This window comes from Nerophis ophidion, linkage group LG17 (genome assembly GCF_033978795.1).
Source record: "Nerophis ophidion isolate RoL-2023_Sa linkage group LG17, RoL_Noph_v1.0, whole genome shotgun sequence".
Taxonomy (NCBI): Eukaryota; Metazoa; Chordata; class Actinopteri; order Syngnathiformes; family Syngnathidae; genus Nerophis; species Nerophis ophidion.
In genome coordinates this window covers 41,406,242-41,424,942 of record NC_084627.1, presented here as the reverse complement: position 1 = coordinate 41,424,942, position 18,701 = coordinate 41,406,242, and the positions used below count along the sequence as shown (strand labels likewise).

The 18,701-nt window shown below is 40.0% G+C and overlaps 1 protein-coding gene across 2 annotated transcripts in view; it reads right to left on the bottom strand.

Moving 5' to 3' along the window:
• plppr1 (phospholipid phosphatase related 1) overlaps positions 1–18,701 on the bottom strand; it is a 128,845-nt gene that overhangs the window by 47,692 nt on the left and 62,452 nt on the right. For both annotated transcript variants that reach the window (XM_061876975.1, XM_061876976.1), the window contains exon 4: positions 335–467. In XM_061876975.1, coding sequence (XP_061732959.1) covers positions 335–467 — 133 coding nt within the window. The remainder of the gene's footprint in view (positions 1–334; positions 468–18,701) is intronic.

The following is an 18,701-nucleotide window of genomic DNA, read 5'->3' as shown; positions in this document are numbered from 1 at the left end:
TTAATTCTGAATATTGCAATTATTGAGATTAAATATTATAATTGTTTGACAAGAGAATTTTTAAATCAGACTTATCACACTCTTGATCAATCCTGACTAATCACTGGGTTTTGTTTGTTTGCACAAATACAAGCTGCCTAAGAAAATACCTCCATATTTGGATACAAATGCAATTTGGTGGTCAGAATGCTTGAAGAAATAAAAGCAGGTGTAAGTTGAAACCCCATCAGATCCCAACCAACATTTCCCCTGACATAACACCTGAACATAACATAAGATAACATAACATTTGACATTCCAGCTGACTTAACCAGAGGACAAGATTTAGACTCACCGATGAAGCGGATGACGCGGCGGATGAGAGGGTTGAGGTAACAACAGTCGCCAGTGACGATGGTCTTCTCCTGGGCCAGCAGGGTCTCCCTGGTGGACTTCATGGTGTACATGGACACCTCGCCCACCAAAATCTACAAAGAAGAGATAATTGTTGGAAGGTAGAAGAGATAAAAGTCCACCAAAATCTCATTTTGCTGGACCAGCAAATGAGATTCCTGCAGAGGGACCAGCTGCGACTTTGTGTTTTTGTGTCAAAGAGTCACAATGTCAGTGTTTACCTGAGGAGCGTTTGTGGCTTCACATGATCAGCTAGAAAACTGCTGCAAATTAAATTTACTTCAATTTTTGTTTCATTTTATTCCTCAACTCAATTTAAAAAAAAAGTGTTCACATTTATTTAGTTTTATAACTGATTTAAAGCTGGTACAAAGACGATTTTAAGTAATATTACATCACATTAAAAGGAATGCTACCCAAATCAGATCATGTAGTTCAGGGGTCAACAACCTTTTTGAAACCAAGAGTTACTTCTTGGGTACTGATTAATGCGAAGGGCTACCAGTTTGATACACACTTAAATAAATTGCCAAAAATACCCGATTTGCTCAATTAACCTTTAATAAATAAATCTATATATATATATATACATATATATATATATATATATGTATATATATATATATATACATATATATATATATATATATATATATATATATATATATATATAAAATGGGTATTTCTGTCTGTCATTCCGTCGTACATTTTTTTTCCTTTTTTGGAAGGTTTTTTGTAGAGAATAAATGATAAAAAAAACACTTAATTAGACGGGTTAAAAGAGGAGAAAACATGAAAAAAATGAAAATAAAATTTTGAAACATTGTTTATCTTCAATTTCGAGTCTTTAAAATTCAAAATTCAACCGAAAAAAAGGAAGAGAAAAACTAGCTAATTCGAACCTTTTTGAAAAAATTAAAAAAATTATTTATGGAACATCGTTAGTAATTTTTCATATTAAGATTACTTTTAGAATTTTGATGACATGTTTTAAATAGGTTAAAATCCAATCTGCACTTTATTAGAATACATAACAAATTGGACCAAGCTATATTTCTAACGAAGACAAATAATTATTTCTTCAAGATTTTCCAGAATAACATTTTTAAAAGAGATTTAAAAGACTTTGAAATAAGATTTAAATTTGATTCTACAGATTTTTTTGAATTTTAATCATAATAAATTTGAAGAAATATCATACAAATATTCTTTGTCAAAAATACAAAAGCTAAAATGAAGAATTAAATTAAAATGTATTTATTATTCTTTACAATAAAAAAAAATATTTGAACATTGATTTAAATTGTCAGGAAAGAAGAGGAAGGCATTTAAAAGGTAAAAAGGTGTAAGTTTTTAAAAATCCTAAAATCATTTTTAAGGTTTTATTTTTTTCCCTAAAATTGTCGTTCTGAAAGTTATAAGAAGCAAAGAAAAAAAATAAATGAATTTATTTAAACAACTGAAGAAAAAGTATTTCAAATATTTTCTTGGATTTTCAAATTCTATTTGAGTTTTTTCTCTCTTAGATGTAAAAATGTCGAGCAAAGCGAGACCAGCTTGCTAGTAAATAAATACAATTTAAAAAAATAGAGGCAGCTCACTGGTAAGTGCTGCTATTTGAGCTATTTTTAGAACAGGCCAGTGGGCGACTCATCTGGTCCTTACGGGTTACCTGGTGCCCGCGGGCACCGCGTTGGTGACCCCTGATGTAGTTTATCTGACCCAACTGTACTGTAGAAAGGTAACTATGGTAATCACTTCCGATTGAATATCAATACAGCATTGATTATTGAGCTGATACAGATATTGATCTGATACGATGTCAGCACAAATTGTACACAGCGTGGAATGATAGAACAAGCTTGATGAAGTGCAATGAGTCAAACAAAGAACAACAGTCAGTATGAACAACACTAACCTGACCATCTGGAATGGACATTTGCTGTCTTTAAGTTGATGCGGAGTGGTATTTGTTTTGGTGAAACCTAGCGGCCACAAGAATATGTTAAGTTAAACTCACTTAAGTTAAATAATGCGGTCACGTTTGTTACTGGATCATTCCTAATACGCGTTTGCCAGTGGGACTTTAGTAACATGCAACTATAATTATTGGATCATTGTTTATGTTGGCAAATGTCCTGTTTTGTTCAATTAAGGACACTTGCTACGTACAAACCCTGTTTTCATAAGAGTTGGGAAATAGTGTTAGATGTAAATATAAACGGAATACATCGATTTGCGAATCCTTTTCAACCCATATTCAGTTGAATGCACTACAAAGACAAGATATTTGATGTTCAAACTCATAAACTTAATTTTTTTTTGGAAATAATAATTAACTTAGAATTTCATGGCTGCAACATGTGCCAAAGTAGTTGGGAAAGGGCATGTTCACCACTGTGTTACATCACCTTTGCTTTTAACAACACTCAATAAACGTTTGGGAACTGAGGAAACTAATTGTTGAAGCTTTGAAAGTGGAATTCTTTCCCATTCTTGTTTTATGTAGAGCTTCAGTCGTTCAACAATTCGGGGTTTCACTGTCGTATTTTACGCTTCATAATGCGCCACACATTTTCGATGGGAGACAGGTCTGGACTGCAGGCGGGCCAGGAAAGTACCCGGAGTCTTTTACTACGAAACTACGCTGTTGTAACACGTGGCTTGACATTGTTTTGCTGAAATAAGCAGGGGCGTCCATGATAACGTTGCTTGGATGACAACATATGTTGCTCCAAAACCTGTATGGACCTTTCAGCATTAATGGTGCCTTCACAGATGTGTAAGTTACCCATGCATTGGGCATTAATACACCCCCATACCAACACAGATGCTGACTTTTGAACTTAGCACTTCTAACAAATTATTTTCCTCTTTGTACTGGAGGACACCAGGTCCACAGTTTCAAAATATAATTTGAAATGTGGACTCATCAGACCACAGAATACTTTTCCACTTTGTATCAGTCCATCTTAGATGAGCTTGGGCCTAGCGAAGCCGGCAGCGTTTCTGGGTGTATTTGATAAATGGGTTTTGCTTTGTATAGTAGAGTTTTAACTTGCACAATGACCAACTGTAGTAACTGACAGTGGTTTAATGAAGTTTTCCTGAGCCAATGTGGTGATATCCTTTACACACTGATGTTGGTTTTTGATGCTGTACTGCCTGAGGAATCAAAGGTCCGTAATGTCATCGCTTACGTGCAGTGATTTCTCCAGATTCTCTGAACCTTTTGATGATTTTACGGACCGTAGATGGTAAAATCACTAAATTCCTAGCAATAGCTCGATGAGAAATGTTGTTCTAAAACTGTTCGACAATTTGCTTACAAAGTGGTGACCCTCACCCCATCCTTGTTTGTGAATCACTTAGCATTTCATGCATGTTCCCAATTAGCCTGCACACCTACAGGATGTTCCAAATAAGTGTTTGATGAGCATTTCTCAACTTTATCAGTATTTATTGCCACCTTTCCCAACTTCTTTGTCACATGTTGCTGGCATCAAATTCTAAAGTTAACGATTATTTGCAAAAAAAAGTGTTTATCAGTTTGAACATCAAATATGTTGTCTTTGTAGCATATTCAACTGAATATGGGTTGAAAATGTTTTGCACATCATTGTATTCCGTTTATATTTACATCTAACACAATTTCCCAACTCATATGGAAATGGTGTTTGTATGTCTAGCTTGTCTGCTTTTGTGTGCTTAGCTGTTGAGCAGCTGCTAGCTCCTACTAGCTTATGGATCGACCTTGTGTGTTTATTGGAGGACATGTAAATGTCACGCAGCAGGAGTGCTTGTATCAGAGATTTTACAAACATGCAAGTCCATATAATCACATATGTATTCTATGCAGATATCACACTGATATCTAATATTGCAGGGGTCGGCGACCCGCGACCACTCTGATGTGGCTCAGCCGCATACTTGCCGACCGCCCGGAGAAGTCCGGCAGATTTCCAATTTTGATGTCTCTACCAGAAATCTCCCGGGTAAACATTTTTCGATTTTCACCCAGACATCAACTTTGACAGCGTGCCGGGATGACAATGCCTCATAACACCCTTTCCACACGTCATCGCGCCAGGATTTTCACCATGCTGTCTGTGTGCTGGCTGCCCGGTCACATTTTGGATGCGACCTCTGCAAGGCATACTTGTTCCAACAGCCATACAGGTCACACTGAGGGTTGTGCTATAAACAACTTTAACACTCTTACTAATATGCGTCACACTGTGAACCCACACCAAACAAGAATGACAAACACATTTCAGGGGAAGATCCGCACTACAACACAACATAAACATGACGGAACAAATACCCAGAATCCTATTTATTTTCACTTTTCCTGGCTCCATTATACACCCAGCTACCACCAAACCACCCCGCCCACCTCACCAGACGCACGGAGGCGAGTCAAGATACATGGGATTCTGGGTATTTGTTATGTCGTGTTTATGTTGTGTAATAGGGGACGGCGTGGCGCAGTGGGGAGAGTGGCCGTGCGCAACCCGAGCGTCCCTGGTTCAATTCCCACCTAGTACCAACCTCGTCACGTCCGTTGTGTCCTGAGCAAGACACTTCACCCTTGCTCCTGATGGGTGCTGGTTGGCGCCTTGCATGGCAGCTCCCTCCATCAGTGTGTGAATGTGTGTGTGAATGGGTAAATGTGGAAGTAGTGTCAAAGCGCTTTGAATACCTTGAAGGTAGAAAAGCGCTATACAAGTACAACCCATTTATCATTTATCATTTAATAGTGCGGATGTTCTCACGAAATGTGTTTGTCATTCTTGTTTGGTGTGGGTTCACAGAGCGCCGCATATTAGTAAGAGTGGTAAAGTTGTTTAAACGGCCACCCTCAGTGTTACCTGTATTGCTGTTGAATAAGTATGCCTGTGTATCTGCAATAGCCTCGTCAAACAATTCTTTGGGCTGGCAAGCTATTTGTACAAGCTGTAGAGGGCGGTAGTGACATCATTGTACGCCCTTATTATTGTTTATAAAGTGAACACCAGCGTACATTCGAGAGAATAATTACTTTGAAATTCGGGAGTCTCCTGGGAAAATTGGGAGGGTTGGCAGGTGTGATGTTGTCAAGCGGTATTCATATAAAACTCTCGGGCCGCTCTAACATTAAATTTTCATATTAAGTTGCGGGCTGCGTGTCTGAGACCCCTGGTTTATACATAACACAAAGCAAAAAAAAAAACTCTGTATGCAGAATTATTTCATTATAAATTTCAAAAGAGTTATGTGGCTCCCATTGTTTTCTTTACTTTGTGAAACGGGTCAAAATGGCTCTTTGAGTGGTAAAAGTTGCCGACCCCTGTAATATTGGATCGGGACACTTTTATGTATCATACCGAGTGGGGAGAGGATTTCATTCCTGCACAACTCACCTTGAGATGAATTGAGGCATGTGGTTTGTTTTTTGACATTTAGACCAATAACATAATGACAACATTCCAACATATGCGATACGGTATTCAGTTTTGTCAAAATCCCAATGAGCACCGAGTGCCAATTTACTTCTTTCTTCCTTTCAAAAAGGAAAGTAATGAAAAGCCACATTATGCTTGGGACTGTTTTGAAGGCTTGAAATGGGTTTAAGTCATGTCTCCATTCATCAGCATGAAGAAGGATTAAAATGCATTTATCAAATACGTGTTTTCATCCGGCGTCTCACACCCACTAAATGTCAAAAAGAAAGAAACAGACCTGGAGACTCCTTAAAGGAATTTACCCTTAAGAGGAAACAGACTACCGATTTGGATTGGCTTGGAAATTCTTACTCTTCTCCTTCCAGAAACACCAGCACCAAGACACTTAAATCGTGGTTGGGGCGAGGCGTGGTTAAGAGGGGAGGAGTATATAGCTAGAATTCACCAAGTCAAATATTTCATTTATATATATATATATATATATATATATATATATATATATATATATATATATATATATATATATATACATATATATATATATATATATATAATAAATAATTGACTTTCAGTGAATTCTAGCTATATATATATTTTTTTATTTTATTTTATATATATATATATATATATATACATATATATATATATATATATATATATATATGAGAAATATTTTAATTTCAGTGTTCATTCATTTACACATATACACACACATAACACTAATCTACTCATTGTTGAGTTAAGGGTTGAATTGTCCATCCTTGTTCTAATCTCTGTCACTGTTTTTCTAACCCTGCTGAACACCCTCTCTGATGATGCATTGCTGTGTGGCATGCACAAAAGTGCTTTCATCAAATGCACTAGAGTCTGGAATCTTCCATCTCTCCCTAGCATGGCCCAAAACCGGTCAATCTTTGCTTCCTGACGAATATCTTCACTGCCACGCATTTGGTAGTACACTACTTCTTCCCGGAGGCTATCCAGGTCCAATTGCGGAACATACAAGCATATTTTTTCATCTTACTCGTCGTCGGCGTCGCCATGGCTGTATCTTCCTTGTTTCATCTGCACTCTCTAAAAGCCGTAGATGTTATTGTCACATATACATGTACAGTAGATGGCAGTATTGTCCTGTTTAAGATTGTCACAACATTGCTGTTTACGGCAGACAAACTGCTTTACGGTAGACGAAAACGTGACTGCTGTTGTTGTGTGTTGTTACAGCGCTGGGAGGACGTTAATGAAACTGCCTAACAATAAACCCGCATAAGAAACCAAGAAGTCACCCTCGATCATTCTACAGTTATAACGTCATTGGGCAGGCTCGCTGTTTATATTGTGGGAAAGCGGACGTGAAAACAGGCTGTTGACACGTCACTCAGTTCCGCATGGAGCTGGAGGGGGCGTGGCCTCCATCTCTGCCTGAATTTCGGGAGATTTTCAGGAGATAGGCGCTTAATTTCGGGAGTCTCCCGGAAAATCCGTGAGGGTTGGCAAGTACAGTATGGGCGTACCGAAAAGCACTCCTTTAAGTCCTCTCCTTTTTGACACATTTGTCATGTGATTCATGTCATAGAAGTGTTTACTTCCGATGCAATCAGTAGTCACTTGTTCAACTTCTTTAGTTGTACTGAAGGTGTTCCTCAAGGTTCCATTTTAGGTCCTCTCTTTTTCATCCATCCATCCATCCATCCATCATCTTCCGCTTATCCGAGGTCGGGTCGCGGGGGCAGCAGCCTAAGCAGGGAAGCCCAGACTTCCCTATCTCCAGCCACTTCGTCTAGCTCTTCCCGGGGGATCCCGAGGCGTTCCCAGGCCAGCCGGGAGACATAGTCTTTCCAACGTGTCCTGGGTCTTCCCCGTGGCCTCCTACCAGCTGGACGTGCCCTAAACACATCCCTAGGGAGGCGTTCGGGTGGCATCCTGACCAGATGCCCGAACCACCTCATCTGGCTCCTCTCGATGTGGAGGAGCAGCGGTTTTACGTTGAGCTCCTCCCGGATGGCAGAGCTTCTCACCCTATCTCTAAGGGAGAGACCCGCCACCCGGCGGAGGAAACTCATTTCGGCCGCTTGTACCCGTGATCTTATCCTTTCGGTCATGACCCAAAGCTCATGACCATAGGTGAGGATGGGAACGTAGATCGACCGGTAAATTGAGAGCTTTGCCTTCCGGCTCAGCTCCTTCTTCACCACAACGGATCGATACAACGTCCGCATTACTGAAGACGCCGCACCGATCCGCCTGTCGATCTCACGATCCACTCTTCCCCCACTCGTGAACAAGACTCCTAGGTACTTGAACTCCTCCACTTGGGGCAGGGTCTCCTCCCCAACCCGGAGATGGCACTCCACCCTTTTCCGGGCGAGAACCATGGACTCGGACTTGGAGGTGCTGATTCTCATTCCGGTCGCTTCACACTCGGCTGCGAACCGATCCAGTGAGAGCTGAAGATCCCGGCCAGATGAAGCCATTAGGACTACATCATCTGCAAAAAGCAGAGACCTAATCCCGTGGCCACCAAACCGGAACCCCTCAACGCCTTGGCTGCGCCTAGAAATTCTGTCCATAAAAGTTATGAACAGAATCGGTGACAAAGGACAGCCTTGGCGGAGTCCAACCTTCACTGGAAACGTGTCCGACTTACTGCCAGCAATGCGGACCAAGCTCTGACACTGATCGTACAGGGAGCGGACCGCCACAATAAGACATTCCGATACCCCATACTCTCTGAGCACTCCCCACAGGACTTCCCGAGGGACACGGTCGAATGCCTTCTCCAAGTCCACAAAGCACATGTAGACTGGTTGGGCAAACTCCCATGGACCCTCAAGAACCCTGCCGAGAGTATAGAGCTGGTCCACAGTTCCACGACCAGGACGAAAACCACACTGTTCCTCCTGAATCCGAGGTTCGACTATCCGCCGAAGCCTCCTCTCCAGTACACCTGAATAAACCTTACCGGGAAGGCTGAGGAGTGTGATCCCACGATAGTTGGAACACACCCTCCGGTCCCCCTTCTTAAAGAGAGGGACCACCACCCCGGTCTGCCAATCCAGAGGTACCGCCCCCGATGTCCACGCGATGCTGCAGAGTCTTGTCAACCAAGACAGCCCCACAGCATCCAGAGCCTTAAGGAACTCCGGGCGGATTCCCTCCACCGATCCACAACATCCGCAGTCGAAGTCAGCAGAACACCATCCGCACCATACACGGTGTTGATAGTGCACTGCTTCCCCTTCCTGAGGCGCCGTATGGTGGTCCAGAATCGCTTCGAAGCCGTCCGGAAGTCGTTTTCCATGGCTTCCCCGAACTCTTCCCATGTCCGAGTTTTTGCCTCCGCGACCGCTAAAGCTGCACACCAAGCGGTGTGCAGCTTTTTCATCTTTTGGGCAATTTAATTGGTGGCTCGCAAATTTAAAAAAACTGTTAACGCACTGTCCACTTTAACCCCCAGTTGGCAGTAGATTGTTGAATAGCTTAAAAAAATGTGTTTTGTCGCATTTCCAAATTTGATCACAGTGTCAGTTGATATATTAAGAGGTGATTTCCATCATTTTCAGCAGACTGCATTGCAAAAAAGGATTTCTATTGCAACAACACTCCATCAGGAGGCTAAACTAAGCTGTCTCACGAAGGTTTAAACCAAGGCTATCCAAAGTGTGGTCCGGGGGCCATTTGCGGCCCGCAGCTAATCGTTTACCAGCCCGCCACACATTCTGCAAAAATTCCAAAATTAATAGTATTGCAAAAATTTTAAAAAAACATTTAAAAAAAGTGAAATGAGGTGAAATCTAATGATAAAAAGTGGCAATGTTGACACAAAACTGCCATGCAGGCATTTTTTTTTTCCTTTTGTCTTTTTTTCATTGCTCAAAAAAAAAGAAAAGGACAAAGAAATCTGTTATAATGAATTATTACTTAAAAATTATCACTTTAAAAATGTTTTACGTGGAGAAAATATTGCATATGTTGTGTGGTTGCCATATAAAAACATCAAAGTTTTGACGAAAGAGCATAAAACAAACAAAATAATAGTTCAAACTTGAAATCGACAGATATATCGGAAGTTCATCTTGAAATTCAAGTGTTAAAAGTAAAAAAATATATAATAATAAAAATGTATCATTTTTATTATTATATTATATTATTATATTATATTATATTGTTTTTTTTGGTTCGGGCATCTGGTCAGGATGCCACCCGAACGCCTCCCGAGGGAGGTGTTTAGGGCACGTCCAACCGGTAGGAGGCCACGGGGAAGACCCAGGACACGTCGGGAAGACTATGTCTCCCGGTTGGCCTGGGAACGCCTCGGGATCCCCCAGGAAGAGCTAGACGAAGTGGCTGGGGAGAGGGAAGTCTGGGCTTCCCTGCTTAGGCTGCTGCCCCCGCGACCCGACCTCGGATAAATGGAAGAAGATGGATGGATGGAAAATGTATCATTTTATGAGTGGGGAACCTTTCGGATCTCAAATATATTTAGTAGGATTTTATTTAACTTTTCACTGTGATTACTCAAAAATATTAAATAATTAAAATCAACGGTGTCCTACATTATTGATCTTTGAGGGCTTTAATTGCTAAATAAAGGAACTCTCCTGAAGGAATCAATAAATTACTATCCATCTATTCTAAAATACTTAATATTTTAGTTTTACTATAAAAAACAAAGTTGTCTTTAGCAGAAAAGGCATACACCTTATTTGTTTTACTTTATATCAACCTCATGTTTATATAGAGATTTACTGTAAGTATTAGATAAAAAATAATACCAATAATTTGACTTCTTTTTAACATTTTAATGACTGAGACCCTCTATGGTCCCCAGGAGCCCTAAGGATTAAAAAAAAAAAAATCCACATATTTTGTTATGGTTTGAAAATGAAAAATATCAAATGCTTAATTTTTTCCATGTGCGGTCCTCTGTGGAAAAAGTTTGGACACCCCTGCTCTAAACCCAGCTCTCGTTCCCTATCAGTGGGTGGCTTGTGCTTCACAATGAGAGGAAGAGGATCAAAAAGCTCTTTAAATGAAACAAATACCTTCACAACTTTACAGTTTTGCAGCAGATTGTGAAGTGTTGTCATAGAGAAGGTTCTAAAACATGACAATGCTCCTTTAACTCTGACAAAATAAACACCAACATCAAATGTCTACTGCAGAGGACCACAGAATATGTTGTACAAAAAAGACAAAGTTAGGCTTCTTGAAATGAGGCCCTCAGATTAAATATCACTCATTTTGTTTGGATTTGTTTATGATCTAGTTAGATTTTGTAGAAAAAAAACAAAACAAATACAAATCACGCATACCGCAAATAGAAGTAATTGAAAATGTAATAATCACAGAATGTAAAAACATCCAATGAGGATCCATTAATGCAAAGCAGCGGTGAAACCAATCAGATGCTATTTTGACAACAGCATTCCTCTGAAGGATTTTGCTGCATCTTTCCATCTAACGCGATAAAGCTGCAACTGTGTCAGAAATATTTGTCTCCCCTGAAGGAAGAAAAGCATGAGATCCAAACTGCAGGGTGCTCATATTATCATTTTACATTTGAAAAAGTGGATGTGGAAACCAAACATGTTTGTGGTATTGAAAATGCATAATTGGCAATATTTCAATAGCAGTTTTAATATTAAAAAGGATCCATCAAACACTGCAGGAAAAACATTTGCCGTTGCATTATTTTTAAAATTACAAGGACACTTGCAATAGAATTAATTATTACAAACCCCGTATCCATATGAGTTGGGAAATTGTGTTAGACGTAAATATAAACAGAATACAATGATTTACAAATCCTTTTCAACCCATATTCAGTTGAATATGCTACAAAGACAAGATATTTGATGTTCAAACTCATAAACTTTGTTTTTTTTATTGCAAATAATATTTAACTTGGAATTTCATGGCTGCAACACATTCCAAAGTAGTTGGGAAAGGGCATGTTCACCAATGTGTTACATCGCCTTTTCTTTTAACAACACTCAATAAACGTTTGGGAACAGAGGAAACTAATTGTTGAAGCTTTGAAAGTGGAATTCTTTCCCATTCTTGCTTTATGTAGAGCTTCAGTCGTTCAACAGTCCGGGGTCTCTGCTGTCGTATTTTACGCTTCATAATGCGCCACACATTTTCGATGGAAGGCAGGTCTGGACTGCAGGCGGGCCAGGAAAGTACCCGCACCCTTTTTCTACGAAGTCACACTGTTGTAACACTTGTCTTGCGGAAATAAGCAGGGGCGTCCATGATAACGTTGCTTGGATGACAACATATGTTGCTCCAAAACCTGTATGGACCTTTCAGCATTAATGGTGCCTTCACAGATGTGTAAGTTACCCATGCCTTGGGCACTAATACACCCCCATACCATCACAGATGCTGGCTTTTGAACTTTGCGCATATTACAATCCGAATAGTCACTTTCCTCTTTGTTCTAGAGGACACCACGTCCTCAGTTTGCAAATATAATTGTAAATTTGGACTCGTCAGACCACAGAACACCTTTCCACTTTGCATCAGTCCTTCTTAGATGAGCTTGGGCCCAGCAAAGCCGGTGGCGTTTCAGGACATTGTTGATAAATGGGTTTGGCTTTGCATAGCAGAGTTTTAACTTGCACTTACAGATGTAGCAACCAACTGTAGTTACTGTCAGTGGTTTTATGAAGGGTTCCTGAGCCCATGTGGTGATATCCTTTACACCCTGATGTCAGTTTTTGATGCAGTACCGCCTTAAGGCATCAAAAGTCCGTAATATCCTCGCTTACTTGCGGTGATTTCTCCAGATTCTCTGAACATTTTGATGATTTTACGGACCGTAGATGGTAAAATCCCTAAATTCCTTGCAATAGCTTGTTGAGAAATGTTGTTCTAAAACTGTTCGACAATTTGCTTACAAAGTGGTGACCCTCGCCCCATCCTTGTTTGTGAATTACTTATCATTTCATGGAAGATGCTTTTTACCCAATCATGGCACCCACCTGTTCCCAATTAGCCTGCACACCTGTGGGATGTTCCATATAAGTGTTTGATGAGTATTCCTCAACTTTATCAGTATTTATTGCCACCTTTCCCAACTTCTTTGTCATGTGTTGCTGGCATCAATTTCTAAAGTTAATGATTATTTGCAAAAAAAAAAAAAGTTTATCAATTTGAACATCAAATATGTTGTCTTTGTAGCATATTCAACTGAATATGGGTTGAAAATGATTTACAAATCATTGTATTCTGTTTATATTTACATCTAACACAATTTCCCAACTCATATGGAAACAGGGTTTGTAATTACAGTGGTGCTTCTGTTTTTGTATGACCTCATTTTCATAGAATTCGCACGGCCAAACTTTGCACATAACAAAATATTCCATTTGCCTGCGTATCAAATACCCAAACATAGTACTTTTTTTATTTAGTACAGTTTTAAAATAACTAGGGCCCAAATAAATGAGTACTTTCTGCTATAATGTAAGTGCCAGCACTTTGGTAAAGAAGGTGAGGAACACGATTAAATTCTAGAAAGAACTTATAGCTGTCATGTCTGTTCATGTTTTTGTTGAGTTATTTTCTGTTTTGCTAAAGACTCCTTAGTTTCTTGTTTTTCCACTTCCTTGTTTGTCTTATTACCATGCCAACCAATTTGTTTTCACCTTGTCCCCATGTCACGCACCTGTTTTCACCAATCACCATAGTATTATTTAAGCCACAGTTACCAGGTAGCCAGTCTGGCAACATCACCTCCTTCCCACGTCTACCACCTGCTAAGCACCTTGCAATGATCCATGTCCTGTTCACAGTTCCATGTCAAGTAAGTTTTTGTTTATAGTTCATAGTTAAATGCCTTTGTGCTAGTCTTTTGTTTTTCATTACTCAAGTTTGTTCTCCGCCATTGTGTGCGCCTTTTGTTTGTTCCTGTTTTTTTTCTAGTTTGTTAGTATAATAAAGATATGTACTTACATTCACCCCTTGCTCGCGCCAACTTTCCTTTGCCAATCCACGTCCTAGTCCCAGTCCTGACAATAGCCAAGTATGACGTGAGGTAATGTTCATTCATCCATTCATGTCGTAATTTCTACGTAGTGGTCATTGTTTTCTATATACCAAACTCGAACGTACTCTAAAAAAAAGTTTTTTTGCGTTAACAATTTGTGTGAACAAAACAGATGACTGTAGATTTATGACACTGTGGAATAAATCGTTTCGCTGTTCCTACAATTGGGTTTCCGACAAAAGCTTTGACTACAATTACTTAAGAGTTGTCATGATGGGGCGGGGGGGTCGTAGCTTGCTGCGGGGTCGTTCTCCCAGGAAGGCAGACGGACTACTTGGGACATGGCGTGTGGATAAAAACATGATATAATCTTGACTAAAAAAAAAGGTATGAACAAAATGTGCGCACAAGGCGGAGGCAAAAACAACTTGGGACACGAAACATTAACTAAACAACGCAATAAACTGTGTTTCGAATAACAAAAGAACTTACTTGACATTGCATAAACCAAGCAAGACTTACTTTGGAAAAAACAGAGCATGAAACGGACACAATGGCGCCAGGGTGACTGACTGGCAAAGACAAGCTTAAATACTGTCTCTGATTAGTGCTCGGGAAGCAGGTGAGTGGGTGAGCACTAATGAGAGACGGGTGGACACAATGAGAAACCAAGGAAAGTAGACAAGGGAGTGGAAAAAAAACAGGAACTTAAAGAGTCCAATGGTCAACAGAACATAGCCAAACAAAACAAGATCAAGACATGACAGGAGTGTTTTGAGATAAGAACTGTCCCTCAGCTTAGCTTGTCTTTCAAGTTCCAAGCATAAATGTGAGTTCCAAGCATCTTGGCCATTAGTTGGCGTAGCAAACGTCAACGTGAAACAAATGCTCTAACTTGCTTAGCATTAGCATTAGCATTAGCTTCTACAGTCGACTGGAAACTTACTTTGTGTTCCAGCTTTGGGAAAGAAGAAAGTGGCAAAACGGGCTCTACATCCTCTTTAAAGCAAGACACACTTATATTATATTACCCACAATGCCTTACAGGTATATTACCCACAATGCTTCACAAGTATATTACCCACAATGCTTCACAAGTATATTACCCACAATGCTTCACAGGTATATTACCCACAATGCTTCAAACACACACACACACCTTGCAGGAGTGAGGTGGATGACATACAAACCCTGTTTCCATATGATTAGGGAAATTGTGTTGGATGTAAATATAAACCGAATACAATGATTTGCGAATCCTTTTCAACCCATATTCAGTTGAATATGCTACAAAAACAACATATTTGATGTTCAAACTGATACACATTTTTTTTGCAAATAATCATTAACTTTAGAATTTGCAGCCAGCAACACGTGACAAAGAAGTTGTGAAAGGTGGTGATAAATACTGATAAAGTTGAGGAATGCTCATCAAACACTTATATGGAACATCCTATAGGTGGCAGGTGGGTGCCATGATTGGATATAAAAGCAGCTTCCATGAAATGCTCAGTAATTCACAAACAAGGATGGGGTGAGGGTCACCACTTTGTAAGCAAATTGTCGAACAGTTTTAGAACAACATTTCTCAACGAGCTATTGCAAGGAATTTAGGGATTTTACCATCTACGGTCCGTAAAATCATCAAAAAGTTCAGAGAATCTGGAGACATCACTGCAAGTAAGCGATTATATTACAGACTTTTAATCTTTCAGGCGGTACTGCATCAAAAATCGACATCAGTGTGTAAAGGATATCATCACATGGGCTCAGGAACACTTCATAAAACCACTGTCAGTAACTACAGTTGGTCGCTACATCTGTAAGTGCCAGTTAAAACTTTACTATTCAAAGCCAAACCCATTTACCAACAATATCCTGAAACGCCGCCGAATTGGCTGGGCCCGAGCTCATATAAGATGGACTGATGCAAAGTGGAAAGGTGTTCTGTGGTCTGACGAGTCCACATTTCAAATTATATTTGGAAACAGAGGATGTATTGTCCTCCAGAACAAAGAGGAAAATAACCATTCGGATCGTTATAGGCGCAAAGTTCAAAAGCCAGCATCTGTGATGGTATGGGGGTGTATTAGTGCCCAAGGCATGGGTAACTTACACATCTGTGAAGGCACCATTAATGCTGAAAGGTCCATACAGGTTTTGGAGCAACATATGTTGTCATCCAAGCAACGTTATCGTGGACGCCCCTGCTTATTTCAGCAAGACAAGTGTTACAACAGCGTGGCTTCGTAAAAAAAGAGTGCGGGTACTTTCCTGGCCCGCCTGCAGTCCAGACCTGTCTCCCATCGAAAATGTGTGGTGCATTATGAAGCGTAAAATACGACAGCGGAGACCCCGGACTGTTGAACGACTGAAGCTCTACATAAAACAAGAATGGGAAAGAATTCCACTTTCAAAGCTTCAACAATTAGTTTCCTCAGATACCAAAAGTTTTTTGAAGATGTTGTTAAAAGAAAAGGTGTTGTAACACAGTGGTGAACATGTCCTTTCCCAACTACTTTGGCACGTGTTGCAGCCATAAAATTCCAAGTTAATTATAAATAAAGTGTATGAGTTTGAACATCAAATATGTTGTCTTTGTAGTGCATTCAACTGAATATGGGTTGAAAAGGATTTGCAAATCATTGTATTCCGTTTATATTTACATCTAATACAATTTCCCAACTCATATGGAAACGGGGTTTGTAGTATGGTGTGATCCAGCCGGGTGATGATTCCAATCACTAACTTTTGAGTAGGTTCTTTCATAGACTTGCTGTTGCCTAAGCCTGCACAAGTACTCTATGCTCTCATTTATTAATCTGCAGATAACCTTTTTGTTTATCTTACTTGAAGGTTGTAAAAATAGATATTTTCATTGTTGAGCAGTTCTTGAAAAGATGACAGGATGTTCGGACTTTGTCTTCAAGTCATTCCGTATGAACCCACTTCAAAGTATACAATGCTAGGATATGCCAATATAGTGTGTGTGTGTGTGTTAAAGTTAAAGTTAAAGTTAAAGTACCAATGATTGCCACACACACTCTTGTGGTGGGGAAAAAATATTTATTTCTGCATTTGACCCATCACCCTTGATCACCCCCTGGGAGGTGAGGGGAGCAGTGGGCAGCAGCGGTGCCGCGCCCGGGAATTATTTCTGGTGATTTAACCCCCAATTCCAACCCTTGATGCTGATTGCCAAGCACGGAAGTGTGTGTGTGTGTGTGTGTGTGTGTGTGTGTGTGTGTGTGTGTGTGTGTGTGATGAAGCTAAACAGGACTTGGAAGCAGCACAGTCCACTTGTGTGCAACAACACTGACACCTGCTGGACGACTCTTGACACTTCTCTTCTAAACTATTGAATGCTGTCATTGCTTTTGTTTTGATGAAACTGAGCCAGCATGTTTCTGAGCGGACTACTTTTCACGGCCACATGAAAAGATGCATAATGACGTTACGTGTAAAGCATCAACATTTTCATATCAAAAATGTGTTGAAATGTTTATTTGCCAGACTTATGTTTATCATGTAGCAAGAAGCTTCCTGTCAATACACAAGTTGCAAAGACTGTTTAATATGTAAATATTAAACTTCCTGTCAATACACAAGAGTGTTTAATAAGTCCATATTAAACTTCCAAGACTGGGCTTTGTTTGGAGTAAAACTAGTTCAGGCTTACGTCATGAGATAAACACACAAGTGCAGTTCCAGCTTCAAGGTGAAATATCATGACCGAGTCTAATTTTAAAGGCCTACTGAAACCCACTACTACCGACCACGCAGTCTGATAGTTTATATATCAATGATGAAATATTAACATTGCAACACATGCCAATACGGCCGGGTTAGTTTACTAAATTGCTATTTTAAATTACGCGCGGAAGTATCATGCTAAAACATCGCGGTGTGATGACGCGTGCGTGTGACGTCACGCATTGTAGAGGACATTTTGGTCCGGCACCGTTCACAGCTATAAGTCGTCTCTTTTCATCGCATAATTCCACAGTATTCTAGACACCTGTGTTGCTGAATCTTTTGCAATTTGTTCAATTGATAATGGAGACGTCAAAGAAGAAAGATGTAGGTGGGAAGCGGTGTATTGTGGCCGCCTTTAGCAACACAAACACAGCCGGTGTTTCCTTGTTTCCATTCCTGAAAGATGACGGTGAAGCTTTACTATGGAACAGAGCGGTCAAGCGAACATGGTTCCCGTGGAGGAAGCATCGGCTGCCTTCGCCTCATCGAGAAACGTGGCTTCCTTTGGAGACACTGGCGGTCACCACACCCGTGGCCACACCCCTCCGACTTTCAGATTGTACAGATACGACCATATAATCTCACTAAAACACTAGTAACACAATAAGCACATAAGGGATTTTCCAGAATTATCCTAGTAAATTTGACTAATAACATCTGAATCGCTCTGCCGTCTAGTTTTTTTTTTATTTTCCAGTCCTTCACTCTCACTTTCCTCATCCACAAATCTTCAATCCACGATCAAATTAAAGGGGAAATCGTCGCTTTCTCGGTCCGAATCACACTCGCTGCTGGTGTTCATGATTGTAAACAATGTTCAGATGTGAGGAGCTCTACAACCCGTGACGTTACACGCACATCGTCTGCTACTTCCGGTACAGGCAAGGCTTTTTTATTAGCGGCCAAAAGTTGCAAACTTTATCGTCCATTTTCTCTACTAAATCCTTTCAGCAAAAATATGGAAATATCGCGAAATGATCAAGTATGACACATAGAATGGACCTCCTATCCCCGTTTAAATAAGAACATCTCATTTCAGTAGGCCTTTAAGAAGTTTTGGGATTTCAAACAGTGATGTACTTGTTGTTTTGACTTTGTTATTAAATAAAAAA